The sequence below is a fragment of the Exophiala aquamarina genome (assembly GCF_000709125.1).
Source record: "Exophiala aquamarina CBS 119918 chromosome Unknown aczIA-supercont1.2, whole genome shotgun sequence".
In the NCBI taxonomy this organism is placed as follows: domain Eukaryota; kingdom Fungi; phylum Ascomycota; class Eurotiomycetes; order Chaetothyriales; family Herpotrichiellaceae; genus Exophiala; species Exophiala aquamarina.
Window position 1 is genome coordinate 2,654,413 of NW_013550586.1, and position 22,471 is coordinate 2,676,883.

Here is a 22,471-nt window from a genome sequence, read left to right on the forward strand (position 1 = left end):
ACATGGCTTTTCTCGCATCCCCGTATCCATTAGAACACATGATTGGCCCCAATGCGAATTCCCAGCAGACTGGTTCATCTGGGAATCAAAAATAGCATCGTTGGGATGGTTGCCCCTGATTGTAAAATGCTGAAGTGTACTGTTGCAGCCACTGGTCGGAACGACGCTATCGAAATCCCTGTCACCTGTCACCTACAGTAATCCATGCTCGAGAATTTCCACTCGTTCATCCCACATATCGTTTCTCCTTGAGCATGCCGCAGCCAGCTGGACTGCCTGCCTACCATCATCGCTGGGTCTTCGTCGTAAGAAAGCCGAGGGGGCTTGGGTCTGGCCTGACTCTACCTGTGACACCCCTTTGTAGGCGCCTTGCACGCTCAGCCTGATCTGAGCAAGGTTGCTTGCATTGCTCCAGCAATAGCGACCATGACGGGGGACGCAAAGGACGGCAGCATCCAAAGTATGATATGGACGAAAGAGCATCTGCGCAAATCAATTCGTCTGCCTAGAATAACACGTGCTTGCCATCCCGAGGTACCGTTACCAATGCTGACCACGAGTTTTTCTGATTATATGATCAACTACTATTGGGGCCACAGAAGCACCGGAGTTCTGTGTTCGTGAACGAGATTGTTGGGACAGCTCCGTAGGACTCATGGAAAGCATGAAGCACGGACATCACTGCCTGTTCTCCATGGCGGGCGAGCATGGCCGGTGCTGAGATTGTCAAGCCAGCTTGGCTGAAGTGAGAGGTCTACTTATCCACGTGCCAGCGCAACGACCTTTACCACTGCACCGGGAGATGACCAAGGTGCCGGCACTGTCTTCCAGCTGTACGGGTCGTAAAGTCTGCAGGAAAAGTATCGAGCGCCTCCATCTGGTGCTCAAATCCAAGAACTTGGCAGAATTCGAGTGCTGATCCCAACGAACGCATTGGAGTATTTAGGTTGGCGCATCGTCCATCTTGCTCACTTTGTAACCGCTGACATTAGAGCACAGGTTAGCGGCACAGAATTAACTTCTAGACCTGCATTTTGAGTATCAATCAAGTGAAATGAGTAGATTGGTTTAAAGAACCTCCATGGCATTGACTGATACGGCAGGCGTGTAGGAGTTTCGATACTGAAACCTCGTAGGGAGTGTTGGGAACACGGTGAATCACAAAGTATGTTACGCAACCACTCAAGTCAGAGTCACATATGCTCCCCCGAATCAGATAAGCCGATAAGCGATCCCATCCTGCCACCCCAGGCTATTACCAGCTCAATATTGACATCAACCCCCCCAGCCAAAGAGGCTGGTGGTGAGGATGAGGGTGCGCAGCTTTGATCTCAGGTCGAGACCACTAGAAAACCTGAGATGCCCTCTATCACATCGACAATCTCCGTGTCGACTACAGAATCGTCAAAGCAGAGGGTTCCGCAATGACTCCAAGCCACAAGTCCCGGCCACGGATTTTGCTTTCGCGTTTGAGTAAGAAAACAGGAACCAGAACAGTGACTCCTCATGAAATACTCGACCTAACAGCCTTTTGCAGTATAGACGGCGTCTTAGTGCGAAGTGCCAATGCCATTCCTCACGCCTCACGCACCCTCCAGTTCCTACAGCGAAACTCGATCCCCTTCATCCTCCTGACGAATGGCGGGGGGAACCATGAATCCGAGCGAGTCAAAGACCTGTCGTGTAAACTCGACGTCAAGCTCGACACGTCTATGTTTGTGCAATCCCACACCCCCTTTGCGGAGCTGGTTCACGGCGAGAACAGCTTGAGGGATAAGTGCATCATGGTCGTGGGCGGCGAGGGCGGACGATGTCGAGACGTCGCCGAGATGTACGGCTTCACCAACGTCGTGACCCCGGGAGACATCTACGCCGCGTACCCTGAGATCTGGCCGTTCAGCAAGCCGTTCCTACAGGACTACTATAAGTCATTCGCCCGCGCGCTGCCAAAACCCATCGACTCCGCCTCTCCAGAAGAAAGCCTCAAGATCGACGCGGTGTTCGTATACAACGACCCCAGAGACTGGGGCCTAGATCTGCAGGTGATCCTCGATGTCCTGCTGTCCAGGGAGGGCGTCATGGGGACATACTCGGCCAAGAACGGTGACCGCTCCCTGCCCAACTGCGGCTACCTGCAGGACAACCAGCCGCCGCTGTACTTCTCGAATCCCGACCTCCTCTGGGCAGCCCACTACCACTTGTCACGCCTCGGGCAGGGCGGCTTCCGCGAGTCACTCGAGGGCCTCTGGCGCGCCGTCACCGCACATTCCCACGGGACGCCAGAGCTGTACAAAACCGTGATCGGCAAGCCGTACCGTGAGACATACTCATTCGCCGAGAATTTGCTCATGCGGCATCGCGACTCGCTGTTCGGTTCCGCCACGCCCCTGAGGCGAGTCTACATGGTCGGCGACAACCCGGAAAGCGATATCCGCGGCGCAAACAACTATGACTCCCCGCATGGCGTGGAGTGGGTCAGTCTGTTGACGCGCACGGGGGTGTTCAGAGACCGGCCCGGCCACACGCCCACATGGGAGCCGCGAGCGATCGTCGACGATGTTCGAGCTGCTGTTCAATACGCTTTGAAGGATACTGCGTGGGACCAGGGCTTAGATCAGTTAGACTAGATGAAATCAGAAACATACAAATCTCTAGATTCTATTCGAGATTGGAATCCGAGTAAGTATATGAAATTGATGTACATCAAACTTCACGACTCTGTTCTCTGCAAAGCCTACCTATACATAACGAAAATTCCGAGCCCCAAGCAAGCATCCCATATCGTCCGTTTGCAGCAGACAATTTGGATTGGATCAGACGAAATCAAAAACATCGCCACCGCGATCATTGAGCAGCCTAGCCACCCTCTCCGTGCCAACCACTCTCTCCAACTTCATTGCATCCCACTTCGAAAACAGCGCACGCACGGCACCTTTCTTCACAACTGCGGCATCCGCACCGTCCGGCTTCGACTTCGACTTCCAAATGCCCACCGACACCAAGCCCAACAGCCCAACGAGCTCACCCCAAAAGATGGGATTCTCCGGCACGCCGTAGAAAACAACGCGCCTGACGCCCTTCAGCCGGTATCGGAAATGATGGTGCGCGCGTTCAGTATACAGCAGCAAACTATGTCTCCCGTTGAGGAAATACGAACGCGCGCGTAGGACGTCTTTCCGCGGCGTGTATTCCGAGACAGAGCCGAAGGAGAGGTTAGTCGCATCGGCGGACGTGGAGAGGTAGTTTCTTAGGCGGACGAAGTCGACGTAGGTGGGGACGAAAAGGAGAATGCCTTTCTGGTGTTTAGGATCGCGCAGGATTGGGGGCAAGATCGTGGTGGTGAAGGTCTTGAACCGGGCGTCGGAGTCTTGGAGGGCGGTGGCGGATGGGAAGCGGAGGAATGTCTGTGGAATTGCTGTTGGCAGGAAGGAAGAGACGGAGAGCATGGTGCCGGGGTAGGTGGGCTGGTACTTGACGCGCCCAGAGATGTTGTACAGATGCGCCGAGGCCAGGGCGTTGATCTCGGGGGTCATGTAGTCGGAGATGATGACCGTTTGGCGCAGGTATTTCGCCTGTCCGTCGAGATACCAGTGACGGACACGGGAGAAGTCGCAGCCATGGGAGTCCTTGGGCAGAAGGTTGAGCTGGAGGAAGACGTAGTCGACATGTTGCCAGTTCTGCATCTGGAGCGCATTTGCATGGTCGACGATGAGCACTTCAATCGAGGAGAGAAAGTCTGCATCATGCGTTTTCTTTTTATCTTTTCCACCTCCTCCGGTACTGATGGTCCGCATCAAACCCAGAGGCGACCCAATGATGATGTCGGAGTTGTAGAAGCCAGAAAAGTACTTGATGGTCTTCCTGGTAAATTTAAGACCGATGCGAAAGTCCTCTTCATGGTTCCCACCGAACAGTTGGCGAAAATCTTCGGGTTTGTCGAGCCACTCATCATTGTCTTCATGCGAAAATGTTTCGAGAAACCGAGCCTTATTCTCTTGTTGATCAGGCTCGCTGAGTTTCACTATACTATCCACGAATCGGATACAGGCCTGTTTGGTGGGAACAATGATGAGGACTTTCGGTCTGGTGAATCCCTGGTCTCGAAGATCCAGTGCCTCAGATCCACTATTGGTGCTGAGTTTTGTGTTGTTCTTGAGAATGCGGTCTCTGGTCTTGAAAACGTGATTCAGAGCATGTAGGCATGACATATCTCGCAGTTGAGTGGCGTTTTCAAGGTTTCGACAACCATAGACAACGTCATTATAGTTGAAAATGTCTGCCGCCACAGCTTTCTGGTCGCTCGACAATGTTGAAACTGCGTTGGTGCCTGTTTCTCTGAGCCTATGCTTTAATAACAGGTCTTTTGCTGATTTAACAACACGGATTTTCGAGGTTGTTCCCTTTCGAATGAATCGTGTGGTGCGTATCTCGGACTCAGATGTGGAGGATTGAACTTGATAGTCCTTTCCATCGACCTGATTGGCAGCGTCTTTGGTCGCCTGTTCCGTCACGCTGGCATAATGCTGCTCAAAGGGATCAATCAAGATGTGTTCTTCATCCTCGGAGTCCACGTCATCCTCGATACCGTCTTCCAATTTCTTATTTTCCTCACGATATTGCTTTCCCTCTTCGGCAGGTTCCAGCACCTCGGTGGGATCCTCAACTTCAACGTGTGAGCCATCTGTCGGAGTCCTACTCTTCATAGCCGATTTCCTCGAATGTAAAGCAGACTCGATTTTTCTTTTCTTGCTTGCCGGTTCTCCACCATTTGTGCGAGAGTTCAAAGACTGTAAGAGAGTCAGGTATGAGTTCGGGGCGGGCTTGTCCTCCCCATCCTCATCCTCGCTGTTGGACCGGTCGCTTTGTTGGTTTACGTTGTCTAAGTCTTCTTTATCGCTCAGTCCTTCTTCTTCTTCTTCTTCTTCTTCTTCTTCTTCCTCAGAGCCCGAATCGCCATGTATCGAACCGTCTCTAGTTGTGTTAGAATAGCTAGATCACGATAGCTAGCGAAAGAGGTGTAACTCACTCTTGCTCCTTCAACCTGGATGTCTGGAAGGCATTACGAGCATGCATAGGTGCTTTCCCTCTCCTCGCCCTTTGCGTCATCGCAGCGCCGCCTCTCGCGCCACCTCTCCTTGGGCGGTATCCGGGCATCTTGCTATCAAGTTGAGGCTTGCGAAAACTCAGAGATACCTCGCTCACGACAGAATGCAAACTTTTTGTTGGCGCAGCGCACGAGGCAGTGCGGAGGGGAGTTGGAGAAATTCGAAATTCAAATACCAGATCTTATCTTATCTTGTACCTCGTCGTCCCCTGCCAAGCCGGCGCCCTCCGGCCTCCTTTCGCTTCTCAGCCTGATCCTCCTAAAATCAACATCATCCTTCTGAGCCGAGGTGGCGCAGCTGGGGGATAATGTTGTCGAGGCTGCATCCTAACAGCAGGACTTTCGAAGCAGTAAATGCTCCTCGCGAGGGTGTCAAAAGTTGGCAGGGCTCCTCGGCGACGTCCCACTCTCGCTTAAGAATAGGCGGCCTCCAGAGCGCCCTGTATGCGGAGTTGTGTTGCGAACGAAGGCAATGTGCAGAATGATGTCAGACCTGTATAAGTGCTAGGAGGCCAAGAAGAGATGGTAGAATGTGCCTCTTGATTCGATTCTGACTACACTGCAGTGCAGTGGCCTGCCTACTATAGCAGGTAATGAAAACAGTTCCTTCAGCTCCTAAAGTAGCTTCAATAACTTTCCTCAGCTCGACCATCATATGATTTCCCCAGCATTCCAATCCGCCCGAGCTTCTTGGTCACACAGCTTCAACAAGATGATCCACATCGTTTCCCAGGCACGCTCTGTGTTTGAATGATATCCGACGACGCCCTGGAGTCTGGCCATCTATCCGCCCCGCCTTCAATACTACTTCGGAATATTTGGCAGAGTAGGTCTACGCAATACGCTCAGAATGGCCACAGCCACTTTGTTCCTAATCCTCATCTTGTTCTTCGGTCTTGACGTCGAGACCAAGACCCGAGAGGTCTCCAGCTCCTTGATCCTTCTTGATGGCAAGTCCATACGTGGTGGCAGCAACAGACTTCTTCTTCGGATAAGAGGCAGTGACCCTGGCAGCTCCATTGGTGGCGTCATCATCCCCCCCATCTTCAACCTTTACTTCTCTTTCCGGGGCAGCTTTCTTTTTCTTCGCAGCTGACTTGGTCGGGGTTTCAGCCGCAACATCTCCAGTCATCTCCGAAGCTTTCCGTTTGCCTGCAGTTGCAGCCGATTTGGGAGTCTTCGGGGTCTTGGGAGTCTTGACACTAGTACTGCCAGCAATCTTGCCGGCTGGAGTAGCGACGTCGTCCTCGCCGGGGCCCATGATTCGACCTCCTTCGAGCTTGAAACCATGCTTTTCAACAATGCCTTTGAATTTGGCTTGTCTACAGAGGTGGATTTATGTAAGTTTTCCATGTTCCCCGGGTGAAATGGGTAGCAGGGTTTGATGACTTGAGATCGACTTACGCATTCCTGGCGTATCCGAAACCATTCTCTTTCGCAACATTTTCCCAGGCAGGCTTTACTTGCTCGCAGTGTTTCAGGACGCTGAAGACGAACTTGAAGGTTGGGTCACCCTCCTCGAGGTTCGCGGTTTTGGGAGGCATGGTGAGAGTAAGTTGGTGAAGATCTTGTCGTCAGTCAGTATCAACAAGACTGAGATGTCAAGGCGAAGAGAATATAAGGTGTGTAATCGAGTTGGAGCAGTATCGTGTAAGTAACGAAGCAGAATTAGAGACGATCAGAGGGAAAGGGACCAACTCGGGGGAGGAATTGTTTGATAGGTGGAGGGAAGAGGTTGAGCAGGTCCAGTGAGCTCTTTTATGTAGCTTTAGCTGTAGGAATGTGTAGTGAATTTAATGAGAATAATATATATTCATCTTAGTGAATATCGTTAATCTACTATTGAGTTATTATTAAGTACTAATTTCACTTTTAGAGTCGACCCTCTCGCGATAGAGACCAGGATACGGTACTGTAGCTGTTCTCACGTGCAGCAGAACATTACAAACACATCGAAATTTTGAAAATGAAATTTGAGCATACCATGACAGGAGACATATGTAATGTTTGAGAATCGATCCTCATCAGCTGGTGCCACTCCCTCCTAAACAGAGCAGTTTGGTCTGTAGCCATATCAAAGTGGCTATCCATGACTTTGATTCTGAATCAAGGCTATCAGTCTGTCCATGAGCATCTTGATCCGGTCAATCCAACCAGAAACATCCCGTGCTCACTCTACCAGTCATCCTCCCATGGGCCATCAATTCCTTACTTTCGCCTTTCGAACCGTAGTGTATCGAGTAAAAACACTAGGCTCAATTATTGGTGCTGGACATTGTCATCACTCTCCATCATGACTCTCCTGTTTCACCTGGGTACCCATCGCCATGACCCGAGTACCTTCCTCAGTCTTGATGGTCGTAGTCTCAACCTCACACTTTTCAATCCGAACTCGATCGTCGTCATCACTCTCGTCCTCAGCCTTGATAGTAGTTGCTGGTGTTTTCTTTGGCCTAGCCACCCTAACCCTCTTGGCTGGTGGGGATGGGTTTGCATCATCACTTCCAATACCACCCGTTTCTGAGCTGCTATCATGTCTGGCGGTACTGTCGAGCATAGTTTTGGTAGGTCTCGGCTTGCGCTTGCCAGCACCAGCAGTAGCAGCAGGAAGAGTAGTGGCGCCTGCTCCACCTGCAGCTTTACGTGCTCGACCAACACCTCCTCCGGCTAAACCCCATCGCTTCATGATGGCCCAATGACGATGATAGCTAGGACATAGAGGAGAGTATATCAGCATTGGAATATGTATGAGGTAGGAGGAGACAATGATGGGGATGGTACTTACCAGGCATTGCCGCTTTTCGCACCAAGCTCTTTGGCGACCTCGTCGAAGTTAGGTTTTGCGGCCGGTGGTGAGTGCTTGATGCAGGTCATGATGAATCGGAAGTCTTCGTCCAGAGTTTTGGGCGCCATGTTGGGCTGGGTTCAGATGATGGTGTGGTGGTATTGGGTGATTGTTGGGTGGTTGTGGGGAGAAGATATTAGAAAGGCGGACAAGGGAGGAGGGATTGTTCGAACCAACGGACTATTGTCGGGAAGCAATGTAGAAGACCCTTGGTACAGACCAGTGGAGTCGGATGAAGAAAGAGTCAAAATGGAAAGGGAGAGAGGGTGGTGCGACGCATTTATAGCTGAGACTGGAAAAGAATTGATCGCTCATATGTTGCACATCCGCCATCCGAACTGAGGATCGACGAGACTGTTAGATTCGGCGAGAGTCATTAGTGAACCGGCATATGAACACCTTGAAATGGTTCAAGTCTCACTTTTATTACTGTATACAATAGAAAAGAAGAACGAAAGGTGAAAATCATTGGATTTCAGGTGATCGATCGATCGATCTTTCAATGCATGCGTGAGTGATTCGAATTCAAGAGCACGTGCCTCGTGTTCAATAGCATGCTCATCATTTGCCCTTTTGTGGCTTTCTTGTTCTTCATCATGACCACCAAGGTCTCCAGCTTGCAGTACAGTTCGTCGCTCCATTCCAAATCCATTTCCAGCAATGTGATCCATGTACGCTTGCATCCAAGCAGAAGAAAATCCAATATGGTGGTCATGATGCAGTGAACATTGATCGAGTTGAGTACGTGTATGTATGAGACACAGAGACCAGCTGAGGAGTTCAGAACGAATCTAATCCTCTTTACCAGCAGTAGCAGTAGCAGCATCATTCATCTCCACATCTTCTTCCTCTTTTTCAACCTTGACGATTTCTTCCTTTGCCTTGGGAGCTGCCTTCTTGCGTCCCTTGGGAACAAGAGAGATAGAACCGTTCCCAGCATTGTCGGGTGCAGCTTTTGCTTTCGCGCCTTTCCCCTTGGCAGTAGTCTTCTTCACAGTGGCTGGTTTCTCGGTGTCAGCTTCGCCGGAGTCATCGCCATCGCCCTCGTTCTCCTCTACACCCTCGGCTTTGATAGTAGTACTGGACTTAGGCTTAGCCTTGGTGGTCGAAGCTTTGGTCTTCTTCTTCGGGGACTCCGCGATGTTCTCGTCCTCAGACTGTTCGTTCTGTTCGCCATGGGCATTACCATTGGTCTTCTCTGCTTCTGGATCTTTCTTCGCAACAGCTTTACGCTTGGTGGTGGTGGCGGCTTTCGCTTTAGGCTTGGTAGAAGTAGTTGCAGCGGAAGCATCACCGTTGGTGTCCTTAGTAGCCCAGCTTGCTCCTTCATCTCCGAGTTGCTTCATGATAGAACGAAACTTGTTCCTACTGCTTGTTAGCAGTTCCCTAACCAGGAGTTTGAGTGGTGGAACTGTGTTCTGTAGGTTGTGCTCGTGTGTGGGAATTAAGCAGATTTTGAGATCATGAGGCGGTACTTACGCGGCACCACCAATACTCATTCCCACTTCCTTGGAAAGAGCCTCGAAGTTGACAGTGACCTTCTCCTTAGCGTGTTTGATACAAGCAGCGAGAAAGGCATCATTGGAGACCAAGGCTTTACCGCCGCCTTCAGCTTTGGGGGCCATGGTGAATTGTGTGTCGAAGAGAAACTCAGATTGCGTGTGGCAAGGTTTTGGTGTCAGTGATGGATGGTTGTGGATGAGTGGTGAGATCGGGAAAACCCTCGAGAGGTGTATGTGAAAAGGACTGTGGTCGAAGAATCGAGATCGACAAAATCAAATCTAGAGGTATGGCTATGAACAAAAACGTTGGTTAGTGAACACCCATGAGAAAACAACAAGGATTAGTCATGAGAACTTACGGTATCGAATTGACCGAAGCAACAATGTCTGCTGTGTGATTGTTAGAGATCGGTTGGAGGGCATGTGGATGAAAGGAAGATGGAGGTGGACAAGGATGGGTAAGGGAGATTTATGACATGAGTCTAGGGTACTGGCATGTAGGCAGTGGGAGTGAAAAATTCACATGAATGAACTGCATGTGAGGCCAACACAAGACATGTTGCTTGTTGTGGAGGGAATTTGTCTAGGTAAGTCAAGAATAGGAACATACACCTGTGCTTTCCTGACAGCATCATGGAGTTGCAGCAACCGTTGTCGTTGCTGCTGGAGCTGCCGCTCCAATGTTGCCTCCGTTGGCCATCTTGTCATCCTCGTCGTCATCGTCATCGAGACGAGGCTTTTTAGTGTTGGTCGGCGGCCCATCACTATCTCCGCCATCGCCATCCTCCTCCTCCCTCACCTCTTTCTCTTCGGCGTTGGCGTTGGCCTTTCCCTTCCCCTTCTTCTTCTGCCGTGCACCAAAGATCTGTACGCCTGCCTTTCTTTTCAGGCGAAGCACACTCTGGTGGCTGATAGGAGGAGAATTAGCACATAAATAGCGAAGAAGAGAACAACGTGAAACTCACAGGGCCCTTTCTTTCTTTCCCGTGGCTGCCGCCAACAGGCTGTAATCTATCTCCAGCCCTTGTGGAGACGTTGCTGCCCTGATGCAGGCCACTAGGAGGTTGGTCTCCTCATCGGAGAGGATGCGGTTGGGGTTGGCCTGGTCAGCCATTTTGATTTTTGATAGAATGATGTTGTGGTGAACGTATGATTTAGTGTCGACGGACCCTAAATGATATTGTCAGTGAGCGACAACGGTGCTAACTCGTTTCGGCGCTCTCACAACTGACCGTCGGCTGGGCGATACAACAGGCCGTGAATTCAATGTTGTCTTCTCCCAATCTGACGCAAAAGCACGCACGCCAGATCGGGGGAGAAATCTGTGGCATAGGCCACGGTGTATCTTTTTCAACTGAGGAGAGCGAGATCGACGCCGCTGTACCTCCTGATACAGAAGTCAGCACGATCGACGGGCTTGTAGCTGTTCAGGCACACAGCATGGACGCGGTCTCACCTCTGAAAGAAATTGTAACGGTGTTCAGACGCTCATCTTTGCAATGAGGATAAACAATCAAGAAGGACATACCTGTTGTGCACTGTCTAAATGGCTTGAAGAGTAGCCACATTCACGATCAAGAATAATGCCGACACAACCAAGGCGGTACATTGTCACGGCTCAACATCATGACATCCACCGACCTGATAATGACGTGTATTTTGGCCGAAAACAATGCCAGATCAGTTGCTGTCCTTGCTGTCGTTACAGCCAGGATATATCACTATCAGCTCGACTGAACTCAGGCTGATACCATGGCTCATAGCTGGGACAAAGCATAGCTATGGCTGAATAGTGTGACCTTCAAACACCGACCTTTGGAATAAGCGGATTTTCGGGTTGAAGAAGCAAGGATTATTCACATAATTGCCCGCTTCAGCTACACCGTGGAAGCAAAGGAGATGTTCTCCTAGTATGCGGCCTTCAGATATGCATGGGCGAGAATGTGCCAGATCCTTTTGAGGACACAGGGATTCGGCTATGCAACAGTCGGAGCATCTAGGCAAAAGGAGCGGTAGTCTTTTGGGCAAGGGAGTTTCCAATTGAGCGCGGCTGACGCGACCTGCCAAGTGCAAGCCACATTTTACCAGAAACGATAGGATTCGGGACTGCTGAGGATGTGCGCGGTGGAGACCTCCAACGAAATGGCACAAGGCAGGGAGGGTGCTGTGCAGGGGGACGGAAACAAGTTGGTATTTGAATGGAATGTCTGCGAAGTGGTGTGACATTGTTGGAAAGGGTTGGAAAGGCCACATCCCTGTCAGAACATATTTTGGGTGCTATGGCCAGGGTGCTCGGTTCTGAGTGCTCGGTGCTCAGTGCTCAGTTTTCACTGCTCAATTCCCACTCGTGGGGAACGGAACGTTGCGGGAGAATTGGTGGCTTCCGGAACCTCGCCTATTCTCGCTAGCTGCCTTTGCTACCACGTGGTGCTTCGGGGAGGCCGGGTTTTCGGTTCCAACCAGTGGTTCTGACATGAGTGACACAATGACGCTATGGGCTGAGATGGAATGAGATGTCAAATGGCGTGCATGTAGGGCCATCACGGATGACGGGACGAGGGTGACCTGCCTGCAGTGCCAGCTGCGAGAGAAAGTCAAACGCCAAAGAAGAAATGACGAAGAGTCAAAAATGGGTCTAGGCCCAGCGGTGTCGGTTCCCCATCCATCAACAAGAGCAAGAAGCCATCAAAAGCCATGCCGCCCCGACTGACAGTTGATTCCTAGTCCTGGTACTAGTACCGAGTGCTGGGGCCTAAGCGGCGCTGGGAGAATGAGGCCCCTTGCCATCAAGAGAAATCCCGGGCGGCGCTTCCGAAAAAATGGAAAGTCGGTTCGTCCACTTGCCAACTACAGCCCCAGCGGTACCATTGCGCTGGGAATGTGTTCCACCACGTGGCAGGAAGTGACCCATGAAGCTGTCATCACCCCTGGTGGCGGTTCTACCTAGTGCACGCCTCTGTGCGACTCCCAGGTGGACCGACGGAGGCCAGACGTGTGACGATACGAAACGGGTCTACTGCATTTCTGTTGGGTACCGATTTTGCCATCATTTCCTCTGTTCAATGTTACGTACAATCTATCCGGTTTCCTGTTCTGGTCTGGTCTGCCTGCTGCTCTGCTGAAAATCGAAAAAAGTAATGTACAAGCATGTCCCGCCGTTTCTAGACCTGATGCCCAAAAAATTGCCACTCTGCGTTCGTGCTGTCGTGACGCCGTTCCCGACAAGAAATAGATAGTCTGTCGGATGATCCATGCCAGCAAAGCCTTGCTGTTCCTTCCCTGCCTGGGTGAGATGCGCCCGCTATGCAAACGATGCACATGCGCAATTCCTGCGGCTGGCCTGGAAGACAGGTTCTTGCCAAAAAGTTGTGCTTTTGTCAAACATAAACATTCGGACCCAGCTTACCTGGTGCTGCTCGAGACACGCGGATAAAGTGGACAAATGGATATGAGCCTCTGATGCTTCGACGTAGAATTATAGACAAGGTGGACCAGAAGGCCGCATAACGGCCGTAGGAATAATGATGTTGTTGAGATGCCCCTCTTCCTGACTTTTATAATACATGCGCTGTCCAAAGGCTAGATATTTTCGCATTAAAAAACCTTCATGAAACTCATTAGCCTGCTTTTGGACTGGTTCCTGGGGCAGTTGAAGTGGCTCCTCCATGACAACCCTTTTCGTGCCTCTTCATGTTACTCCTAACACTGAAATACTTCCCGCAACCCTCATGTTTGCATTTGTAAGGCTTCTCTCCGGTATGTGAATATGTATGGATCTTCAATGAACTTGGTCGTGAAAAAGGCTTGTTACAAGTCGGACAAATGTACCGTTCTTGGGTTTGTGGATAAGCTGGCGGATTGGCTGGCGGGTAATAATGATGATGCTGCCATGTTGGTGCGATTTGTGTCTCTATAGATGGTAGTCCTGGTCCTGGAAGAGGAGGCGGAAAATTCGCTGGGAGTGGCCTTTGATGGACGAGCCCGTTGTACGCCGGAGCTTCGTGGGGAGGCTCAATATAGCCCGGCGGTTGTCTACTAACCTGATCATGCACAGAATCTGTGCCTTGCCGGGTCAGAGGGGCTGGAGACCAGTGGGGAGTTTCAGATATAGGTGAATAGGTCGTCGAAGCATTGGGATTTGGTGGATATGTGGAGATTCGTTGTGTATAGGTTTCTGGTTTTGTGCTCGTTGAAACGGAAAGATAATAATTGCTGCGGGTGGAAACGCCTGTGGGCGATACATTAGGTGATGGGCGTGGAAAGCCAAAACTCGAGGCGGGAGGCAGTTCCGGCGTAGGTGGAGGGAGATTTCGCGGACTCTCTGATACACGAGGGCGCTCAGGGCTTACCCTGTTGCCATGTGATCCAGCAGACACTCTCCGAGAAGAGTCGTATATAGGCGAAGGGTCATTTCCTTCAAGAGGTCAGTCAAAGACTCACAGCAAAGTGGGCGTTAGCAATTTATACATACTCTTGTCAGAGGGTTCAGCGACCGCCGAGATGAGACTCGAAATTGAGGGCAAGGAAGGCCTGAACTTGGTTTCTTGCTCCATTCTAGCGGTCGCAAATGGGAGGTTCGGGAAGGGGAGAGGATTGTATAGAGTTCGATCCGCGTGATGAACAGGAAGAAGCGCCAGTGCCATAGCCCAGGTAATGTTCAGAATACCAGACTATGGCATGAATATGACAGCTAGGGATTCCACTACACTGTTGTTTCTCTTGTATATGATAATGAGTCGATCCCCTTCAGAGAATTCTACAAGTTCCAAGCCAAACAGAACGCTGTGCTGATTTCGAAATATAAGGCTTCTCGATATCCCTCTGTCCCGAGCACACAGGGGGTGAAGAGGTACCAAGAGAAAGTCGTAAAAGCACAGGCAATCGCCTGGGCCAGGTTGGAGATTTGATGACGATGGATTTGGCGGGATGGAGGGGTATCCGACTGGTGGCTAGGACGAATCGACGTAGAATGATGGTGGTTTGCAGAGGGGATGAGATGTAGGCCCAGTAATGGAAACAGAGTTGTGAAGTTGCAGTAAAAGCAGGACAGGCTCAATTAAGAGTTCCCCACGCTGACCGTTGACTGACAGTAGGCCTGGAGGAAGGGATCCTCAAAGGGACAATCACATGGGCTGGAATGTTCCAGGGAAGGACAACCGACTGTCGAGCCGAGCAGTTGAAGAGAAAGGATCGTCAAGACAAGTCCAAGATGGTTGGCCGGCAGTTCAACTAGTCATAGTGTACGAACTCGAGCAAGAAGTGTCGAGTGTGCCTGAATGGCAATGGGCAGGTGAACGGTTTACTGGCTTGGTTGGAGATCAAAAGTGGGTGGCAGATGAGTTAAAAGGCGCCGTCCGTCCGTTGGCTGTAAGGTAGTGGGCAGGGACTAGGACATTGGTCGAGTAAGTGGTTGCTGACTGGGTAGGGTCGATCTTTAGCCTTTTGGATGATGGTGAACGCTCATCCACTCTGGGTGGGATGGGATGGGATGGGATGGAAGCCGTGTTGTGCGGAGCGTGGTATCTGCTGCAAGCCTCGGATTGAGAGCAAATCCCGAACTCCAAAGATGCTGTCAGACGAAAGATGACTCCCGAGAGCCACTGTACTCGTACTACTGGTAGCACCTTGTACTAGAGTCTAGGAGGCGTGGTCGGTAGGTATCGGTATGCGCTCTGTGGAAAGAGTGTGGAATGGGTGGGCACGGGCTTGACGACACTAGGGGCATCTAGCATGCGTTAGCAAAGATGTCCGACGTAATGGCGAGCTCTGCAGTCCAAGTGTGGCATTAGGTTGGAAGAGTGACACCGAAAGGGAGGACTTTGACGAGAGGGCCAGCGTAGGTAGGGGCGAGTGTGTGGGTTATACTTGACGTCCAGGTGTTGGCCGCGTTGACTACTCTTGTCTGGTAATAACCGAGACGGACAGGACAGACAGGACGAGCAGGAGGAGGACAACCCCAACCCAAAGCGAGCTACCTTGTAAGTTGTGACTAGTGGACAAGCCAGTTCCAAGCGAGCAGACGCACGGCCAGTTGAGCTGGAGGGAGTCGGCAGAGGCCGTGGTTGGCTGATACCAGACGGTGACAGCGAAGCGGTAATTGGTGTCGAAGACTGCTGCCGCATGCCACTTTTGCGGCTCGCTTGACCAAGCGCGTTCCTTGACATGGAGAATTTAATTCCAAAGGGACGCATTTTGGAGATCAGGGAGAAGGATGACCGGAAACTGACGGGGAACAGGGTGTGGCCCACATGTACAACGGCTGGTAGCTTGAGAGACTCGTGCCTCAAGCGTCAGGACTCAGGATGTGAGGGCAGATCCGGGATAAGGCCACACGGGCGGGGCAGTATCGTCCTTGGAATGGGCCACTTCCGCGACCAAGGAAGTGAAAAGTGTGTCTAGGGAGGGCATGCGAGGCGTAATGAGATGAACGTACCCGGCAAAGGAGGGGGGTAAGGACGGCAATGGACCTGCAGAGGAGGATATCTGCGTGTCAAAAGGACCTGCCCGGAACGAGGCTTCACAGAGAGGGAAGAGTGTTTTCGCGTGCGAGATGTTGGTACCCTCAGAAACAGGAGCAGGAACAGGGAGTTTGCCAGAAGGAGGTCGGGTCCGGTGGTTGCACCGATTGTTAGGAGTGGTTACTTTGTAGAGGTCGCAGGGACTTGTACTCGTAGCCGTGGTGAGCACCGAGTAGTAGCGAACAGACGGTCAAGTATTACTACTAGTTGGTCGTGGGTGAGGTTCCAGCGGGCCCCATAGTGCGCCCCGTAGACTCCATGTCCTTGTCGACATCCCTGGGCCCCTGTCGACACCCCTGGTCGCTGGTCCCTGGTCCCAGAGTTTGAATGAACCGGCTTGCCGAAGCGCGATCAGCGATCAAGCGGCAATCGTGGAGACTGCCAGGACTGCCAGGACTAAAAGGCGGACTAAACCATGTACGAGCACTGCACGTCCTCCGTAGTCAGCTACGCGCAGGCCTAGTTACGAACTTACTGTACGAGGGGTTCCAGGCCTGTGCACGGCACTGCTACGCACATAGACAGTCCCTTGGATACCCTAGCGAGGTACCTTGGTAGTTACTGTAGTTCCCCTACCGCCCATCACGGCGCTCCGCCCCTCCGTCTCCAATGCTGGAATGACAGCAATAAGTTTACAAGATCATAGCTGTAGTATGAGGGCATGCGTGAATTCCAACCCATGGGGCTCTGTTCTGCAATCAGATGACGACGATGCATCGGCGCATATTTGTGGGGATCGATGCCGCACCATCCTGCCCAGCACTGTCCAGGTACTCCGTACAGCAGGAGGAATTCGGTACGGAGCACCTTCCTGGCACTGACCATGCTTGTCGCCGGATCCGTGCGAATCCGTCTAGTTGAAGAATAAACTTTCGCTTTTGTTTGGCAAAGCATCCTGTGTCGGGAGGTTGATATCAAGAAGCCAAGGAAAGTTGTCTCAACTACCCCGATCCCAAATGAGGACCCTTAAGCGAACGGCGAAGGGCGTTCATGCATAACTGCCTTGTGCCATGCTTTGCTTTGCCATGGAACACTCGAGCGTACTGTACCACGAAGTGTAGTGCAGACCGGTGGGTGATCTGATTAAGCTTGACACCGTTTGTGCCGCAGACCAGCTGCAGGTAGCGGGTGAATTTCCTCCCACTCCAGCCCATGCTATCTTCTTCATTGCTGCATCGTGATATGGCGTGGTACTGATGTGTATGATTTAACAAGCAATGCATCTGCCTTTACTTGGTCGCATGAGCACGAACATGATCTATGGTCTGTCGCCTGAACATCAATTATTTCTGTTCGCTGGCCTCTGGAGGACTCTTGCCCACCGGCACTAGCCTGAATCTGGGGGCCCAGATTAATTAATTGTGCCAGGAGTGCCGAGAGTTGGGAGTTGGGAGTCGGGTGTTAAGGGAGGGTTGAGGCCCTGAGGTTGAGCATCGAGGTTGTGATGGCCCGCTCAGGGTTCCGTTTTGCCTCCGCTACTACTCGTACTCCCTCTTCTTCTGACCAGCGAAGGGGAAAAGCTCGCTTAATTGAATTGACAACTGACAAGGAAAGCACAACCTGCCCACCCAATGAGGCTCTCTCGGAGATTATGTGCAGGCTTTCACGCTCGCTTGTTCCCACGTTGCCCTTGTCGCTCTCACCTCCCTGATCTGGCTGCTTGCTCTCGGGCAGCGGCCTCGACTAGGGCTTCAGGGCCATTCTGATTATTTTTATTATTACGCAGTGCTCCGTACCACGAACGAGGACTCCGTACTCGCTACTCACAATGTAGAAACAGCCGTTTATAGAAGCTGCATGCACCATTTCACTGGCGCCGTTGAGCATCTTTTCTGCGTGCGCCCTCAAAGGCGGCATCCCGAGCCCGTACTTAAGGTTTCCAGGTACGGAGAACTTGGGCACGAGCCAGACGACGCTCCGACTCTCCCCTCTCCAATCCGCATAGTCCTCCGTATTTCGCATGGCTATCCTTGGTCGTGCCAAAGCCAGCGGCGTCATTCTCGTCAATGGACGGACTACCAACCTCTAGACCAGGGTTGCAATTATCGTCATTGGGATCCCTGTACCGACCAGCCATGCCTGTCGATCGTGTCGCACATGGTCTCTTAGGGCATCCCCGGCGTCATCCTCGTCATTTCCCATGGGGCTGCTGACCTTCCGATTTAGGTGCCCGCCACTCGGTTGCTGGCCACAGGCCCTGCCATTCCTCTTCCCTTGCGCTCACTCCAGTGTTTCAGCATCACCAGAATCCCTGCCATGGCAAGATCCAAAAGCGAGATGAAAAGGGTGCACAATGCAAACCTGTAAGCCCGCTTTGCAGACCGCGGTTTGAGATCCTTAATTCCACTGGCCTTGACAGTCAAGCAGGAGTCAGGACTAGGGCTCGAAGTCTCCAGAAATCTTCCACGTGCCAACTCTTTAGCTTTCAATTGTCCCAGAATCCTACTATTCTTTGGGGGCATTGAGGGTCGTATTTACAGTTCATTCTGTAGTCAGCACTTACGAGTAGCTTAGCTGCACGCCTCGCTTCTGGCTCTACTTCGGCTGTCGCCCCGCCATGTCTTTCTTTTCCATGCCTATCCTAGTTCATGAATTTCCTGTTTAGGCGAGTATCCTATCCATACGCAAGAGGTTCGTTTGTTCTGAGCCCCGTGCAGAAGTTACAGGGACTAGGCCTGAGCTACTGTTATGATTTTTTTTGGGCAACATATTTTGCCTGAGTGGGTGATCCGGAATAAGAATGTATGACCCGAGGGCAGCCAGACAGCTGAACCGCGGCCCTGGGACGCGATTTGTGGGGTCGATGGCCAGATTTCCGTCTCAAGTGCACAGACAGCTTCACTTTTATATATATCTCGCTCCTCGTACTCCGTGCGGATTCTGTGACCTTGCAGACCGTCAGTGCTCCGTGCTCCGTGCTCCGTGCACGCACATCGAAAGTGGGGCTAGACACACGTGTGCAGATTCTCCTAGCTCTGCTACTTAGCGCCTGAGGGCCTGAAAAGCCTGCCTTGGTGTCATATATTTGACAAGCAAGGTGGGTGCGACGGGCGGGAAGGCGAGCATGTTCTGGTCTCGCCACGAAGGTTGTTATTATCTAGTGTCTGTCAGTTCCAAGCTTTGATCCAAAGTTCTTCAATGAGAAGAAACAAAATTCCGACACACAAACCCTCCGACTCTCCGACTCTCGAATAGATAAAAGCGATAATGTGCTCTGTACGAGTACTCATCGAACAACTTGAGGGCTTGCTCTACAGATCGCTTTTACTGCCCCCACGGCTGCCAGCCAGGAAGTGTTCCCACTAGCCAAATCATTCTGTCAGACAAAAGGAAGCTGAGAGTGCGCCATGCCACGTGGCGATTAGACGCACTGACCATGTCAATAGAGCCATTCCCGAGTTTCCCTAGTCCTCGGTTAGACAGATCGCCCTTTCGACTTAGCCATGGAACGTAACTTGATACAGGCTAAGGGGCGCCACCCATGCCACCCTGGTCTTCTAGTTGGGATCTGCCTGTCTAAAAGCGCATCCATGTTCCGATGATGTGCAGATAATTCGCCAGCCGTTTCTTTTGATTGGGTAGGAGAGATGTGATGTGCTGAGCGATCAACCGCTTGGGCCCCAGTGTGTGATTTGTGCTTGTACCGTATCCCTCCCATCCATCCTGGGTAAGTTTTCCCAAACCAAGTACACAGTTGCCAGATACGGCTGCTTTAGTGATTGATCAGACACCACGGGGCAAGGACTCAGGCAAGCAAGGGCCATGACCTTAGATAATCTGGCCAAACCATTTGATGCTGCCGGAGCGCTGAGGCATGAAGGACTTTGACACACAGATGCAGAAACTAGGGCAGCCAGAAATTAGGCTCCGTGGCTCCGTGGCTCCGTGGCCCCGTGGCCCCGGACGAGGTAAGCACTCGAGGATGATCGCTTGTAAAGGCAACCGCAAGACTACTAAATGCGATTACGTTCGGCCACTGGGTATCCCGCTGGGGCACGTGAATACCAGCAGTCCTGACTCCTGAGTGCTCACTGCTCACACTACGAAGCATTACAGGAATTCAATCGCGCCGATGTTTGTCCAACCCTGAGTTCGTCAAAGCTCAGCAGCTAATTAGCTCACGTGGGCCTGCAATAACCATGTCCCATACGTATGCTCACGAAGCCTTGGCCAGCGCATGCCTCTCCCTCTCTCTGGACACTCTGGGGGGATTTCTTAAGGACGGACATTCTCTAAATAGAGCTCTGTGGGCGATATCATGATGAATTGCAAGTGCGCCTGAAGACTTGTCGGCCAGAGTCACCCTTACCCAAGGTACTCCTTATGATAGGACCAGCGATAACGGGCAGGGAATTGTTTTCAAGGCAGGTTCAAAGATGTCGCCGATAACCAAGAACCCTACAGCCTACGGAGGACTCGAAGGACGGAGCAGGTACGAGAAGGTTCGGTTTGCCCACGCAAAGAGAGGCAAGGCAGCAAGTGTGACTCGGGCACCTAGGGACCCAGCTGCCTGTGCCTGAACCAATCCGCGTAATGATCGCCAGGGGTGCAACCGCCCGCTATTTGGGGTTAAGTCCTGGGCCCACCGACCCAGACCTGCAGGCTCTCTTCCACCCAAGCTGTATGCTACCGGCCTACCTCGCCCTTTTTACGGAGCACTCCGTATCCGTACTCCTGCTGAATCCAGCCGGCTCGTAAGCCTCTAACACGTCGGGCCCCACATGCCACGGGTCTGTCCCTTCCTGCTCATTTTGATCCGAGGTGACACAGCTTGCGCTTTCCTTTCTGGCCGTCCTTCTAGAAAGCGAGCTTCCCACTTTCAACCCTTCGCACTGCTCTAGCACAAACACGCTTCCCCTCGTAAACAGTAGCTCCAAAGTACCGAGTATGAACGGAGCAAGCCTTGATGCTGCAAGCCCGCGACCGACTACTCGTACTGTACTAGTACTAGAGTGATAGCGGGCACCTGAGTTGTTTAGATATCCTCCGTGCGAGTACAGACATGAGTTACCGGGTATGTACGCAGGCGCCATCTTAATCATTTCCCCACCCCCCCGCCCATGAGCCTGCCGTGGCTTGCTGTCCTCCCACTGGTACCACCCTCCCAAGCTCTATCTACTCCATACGGAGTACGAAGAGGTCCTAATTAAGTATTTTCAGCTTACAGTAGTAACCCGTAAAGCCATGGACTCCCCCACCAGGTACCACATTCGACACAACGTTCGACCAGACCAACATTTCTGGATTTAGAAGGTGCACTCTATAGCCTTACGTGCCGGCAGCGAAGTCCGCACGCATTGCAGTATTTGTACAGAGTACAGTAAGGTTTGATCCCTACCGCACTCGAGATACTGGGTTCTTCACCTTCCATTCGGCGTCAGCCTTTTGAAAACTCTGGGATCAATAAAGGGCTGGCACAGACCTTCGGCAAGTCCTGAGTATCGTAGACGACTCGACGAGCTGCTCGGTACCCAGTACGACGAGACGTACAAGCGAGGCAAATGTTGGGACTGGTCTTGATCTACGTGCCTAGTCTGTGAGCCCCGAAGAACAAACTCCACGAAAATATCCGCATCAAGCCCAGCTAGCAGGAGCTCGGGCATAACGCCCCTGCAGGTGTGCGATAATATCTGATTGGGCCTTTACCGCACTTAAACCCAGCCCAGGGAATTCCACGTGGCAGCCACTAGCAGCACGCCATACAAGCTAAGTCAATGGTGGCGGTTCGCAGGCTTCTCGAAAGTAGTTCACGGACTGCGTACTAGGCGTCCTTCTCAATGTTGAGCTAGTTGTTTTACGTGCCTAACGCAAAGACTAAGATGATGACCCTTCGGAGCAAGAAGCGGTGAAAAGCCAACCTCGCAGGTGTCTCTTTCGGACGGACGAGGAGCGCAATTTATCTCCGCGAGATGTGGAAGTGAATCACCATGGTTCGATGTCCGTTTCATTGCCGGTACCAACAAGCATTAATACTCATCAGCAGCAGTATGGTGGGTCGATCATATTCCTGCCGTGGTATGGTGCAGCTCATCTATCAACAACACTGTCCCAAGCTCGAACAGGGTGAGTGTTTCCCCACATCAGCCAAGAAAGGTGCGACGCCAAAATATCCCAATGCAGCCGGCAGTTGATCGCCTGCCGCCTAGGACTTCTTGACGGCTTGTTGACGACTTCTGATAGCGGGCTGGCCAGAATCGCGCCCGGCTCACGCCACTCCTAATCCGGTTAGATATTTGACTTGTGCACAACATTGACACCTTTGCATCATGCAACTTCAAACCCTCCCCACTGTGTACGAGTAAATGCATATGTAGAAACCAGAAAGTTCGGAAACATCGGTTGGGCGAAGCCTGTTAAATTTCCGAGCTAAAACTATTGATGCTGTCTTGGATGATTGGTTACCGGCAACAATAGCCGGGCCTTGGACAGGAGCTGAGCTCGAGTCCCAATCCTGGGAATTTCGACTCTCTCCCGTAGATCCCCCTGGTACCGTTTGACGTAC

The 22,471-nt window shown here is 51.8% G+C and overlaps 6 protein-coding genes across 6 annotated transcripts; 1 reads left to right on the forward strand and 5 right to left on the reverse strand.

The window, feature by feature from the left end:
- Positions 1–1,424: 1,424 nt before the first annotated feature.
- Positions 1,425–2,627, forward strand: A1O9_02778 (HAD-superfamily subfamily IIA hydrolase; the record flags this gene model as incomplete). The annotated part of the gene is made up of 1 exon (XM_013408349.1): positions 1,425–2,627. One exon carries the CDS (start codon positions 1,425–1,427, stop codon positions 2,625–2,627), a length of 1,203 nt encoding a protein of 400 aa, XP_013263803.1.
- A 186-nt stretch (positions 2,628–2,813) lies between these two features.
- Positions 2,814–5,154, reverse strand: A1O9_02779 (uncharacterized protein; the record flags this gene model as incomplete). The annotated part of the gene is made up of 2 exons (XM_013408350.1): positions 2,814–4,971; positions 5,027–5,154. The coding sequence occupies 2 exons, from the start codon at positions 5,152–5,154 to the stop codon at positions 2,814–2,816; spliced, it is 2,286 nt and encodes a 761-aa protein (XP_013263804.1).
- Positions 5,155–5,975: 821 nt separating this feature from the next.
- Positions 5,976–6,648, reverse strand: A1O9_02780 (uncharacterized protein; the record flags this gene model as incomplete). Its single annotated transcript, XM_013408351.1, has 2 exons — positions 5,976–6,426; positions 6,509–6,648. 2 exons carry the CDS (start codon positions 6,646–6,648, stop codon positions 5,976–5,978), a joined length of 591 nt encoding a protein of 196 aa, XP_013263805.1.
- Positions 6,649–7,385: 737 nt separating this feature from the next.
- On the reverse strand, positions 7,386–8,017 carry A1O9_02781 (uncharacterized protein; the record flags this gene model as incomplete). The annotated part of the gene is made up of 2 exons (XM_013408352.1): positions 7,386–7,812; positions 7,890–8,017. 2 exons carry the CDS (start codon positions 8,015–8,017, stop codon positions 7,386–7,388), a joined length of 555 nt encoding a protein of 184 aa, XP_013263806.1.
- A 723-nt stretch (positions 8,018–8,740) lies between these two features.
- On the reverse strand, positions 8,741–9,574 carry A1O9_02782 (uncharacterized protein; the record flags this gene model as incomplete). The annotated part of the gene is made up of 2 exons (XM_013408353.1): positions 8,741–9,314; positions 9,429–9,574. The coding sequence occupies 2 exons, from the start codon at positions 9,572–9,574 to the stop codon at positions 8,741–8,743; spliced, it is 720 nt and encodes a 239-aa protein (XP_013263807.1).
- A 3,494-nt stretch (positions 9,575–13,068) lies between these two features.
- On the reverse strand, positions 13,069–14,094 carry A1O9_02783 (uncharacterized protein; the record flags this gene model as incomplete). Its single annotated transcript, XM_013408354.1, has 2 exons — positions 13,069–13,865; positions 13,923–14,094. The coding sequence occupies 2 exons, from the start codon at positions 14,092–14,094 to the stop codon at positions 13,069–13,071; spliced, it is 969 nt and encodes a 322-aa protein (XP_013263808.1).
- Between the last annotated feature and the right edge of the window lie 8,377 nt (positions 14,095–22,471).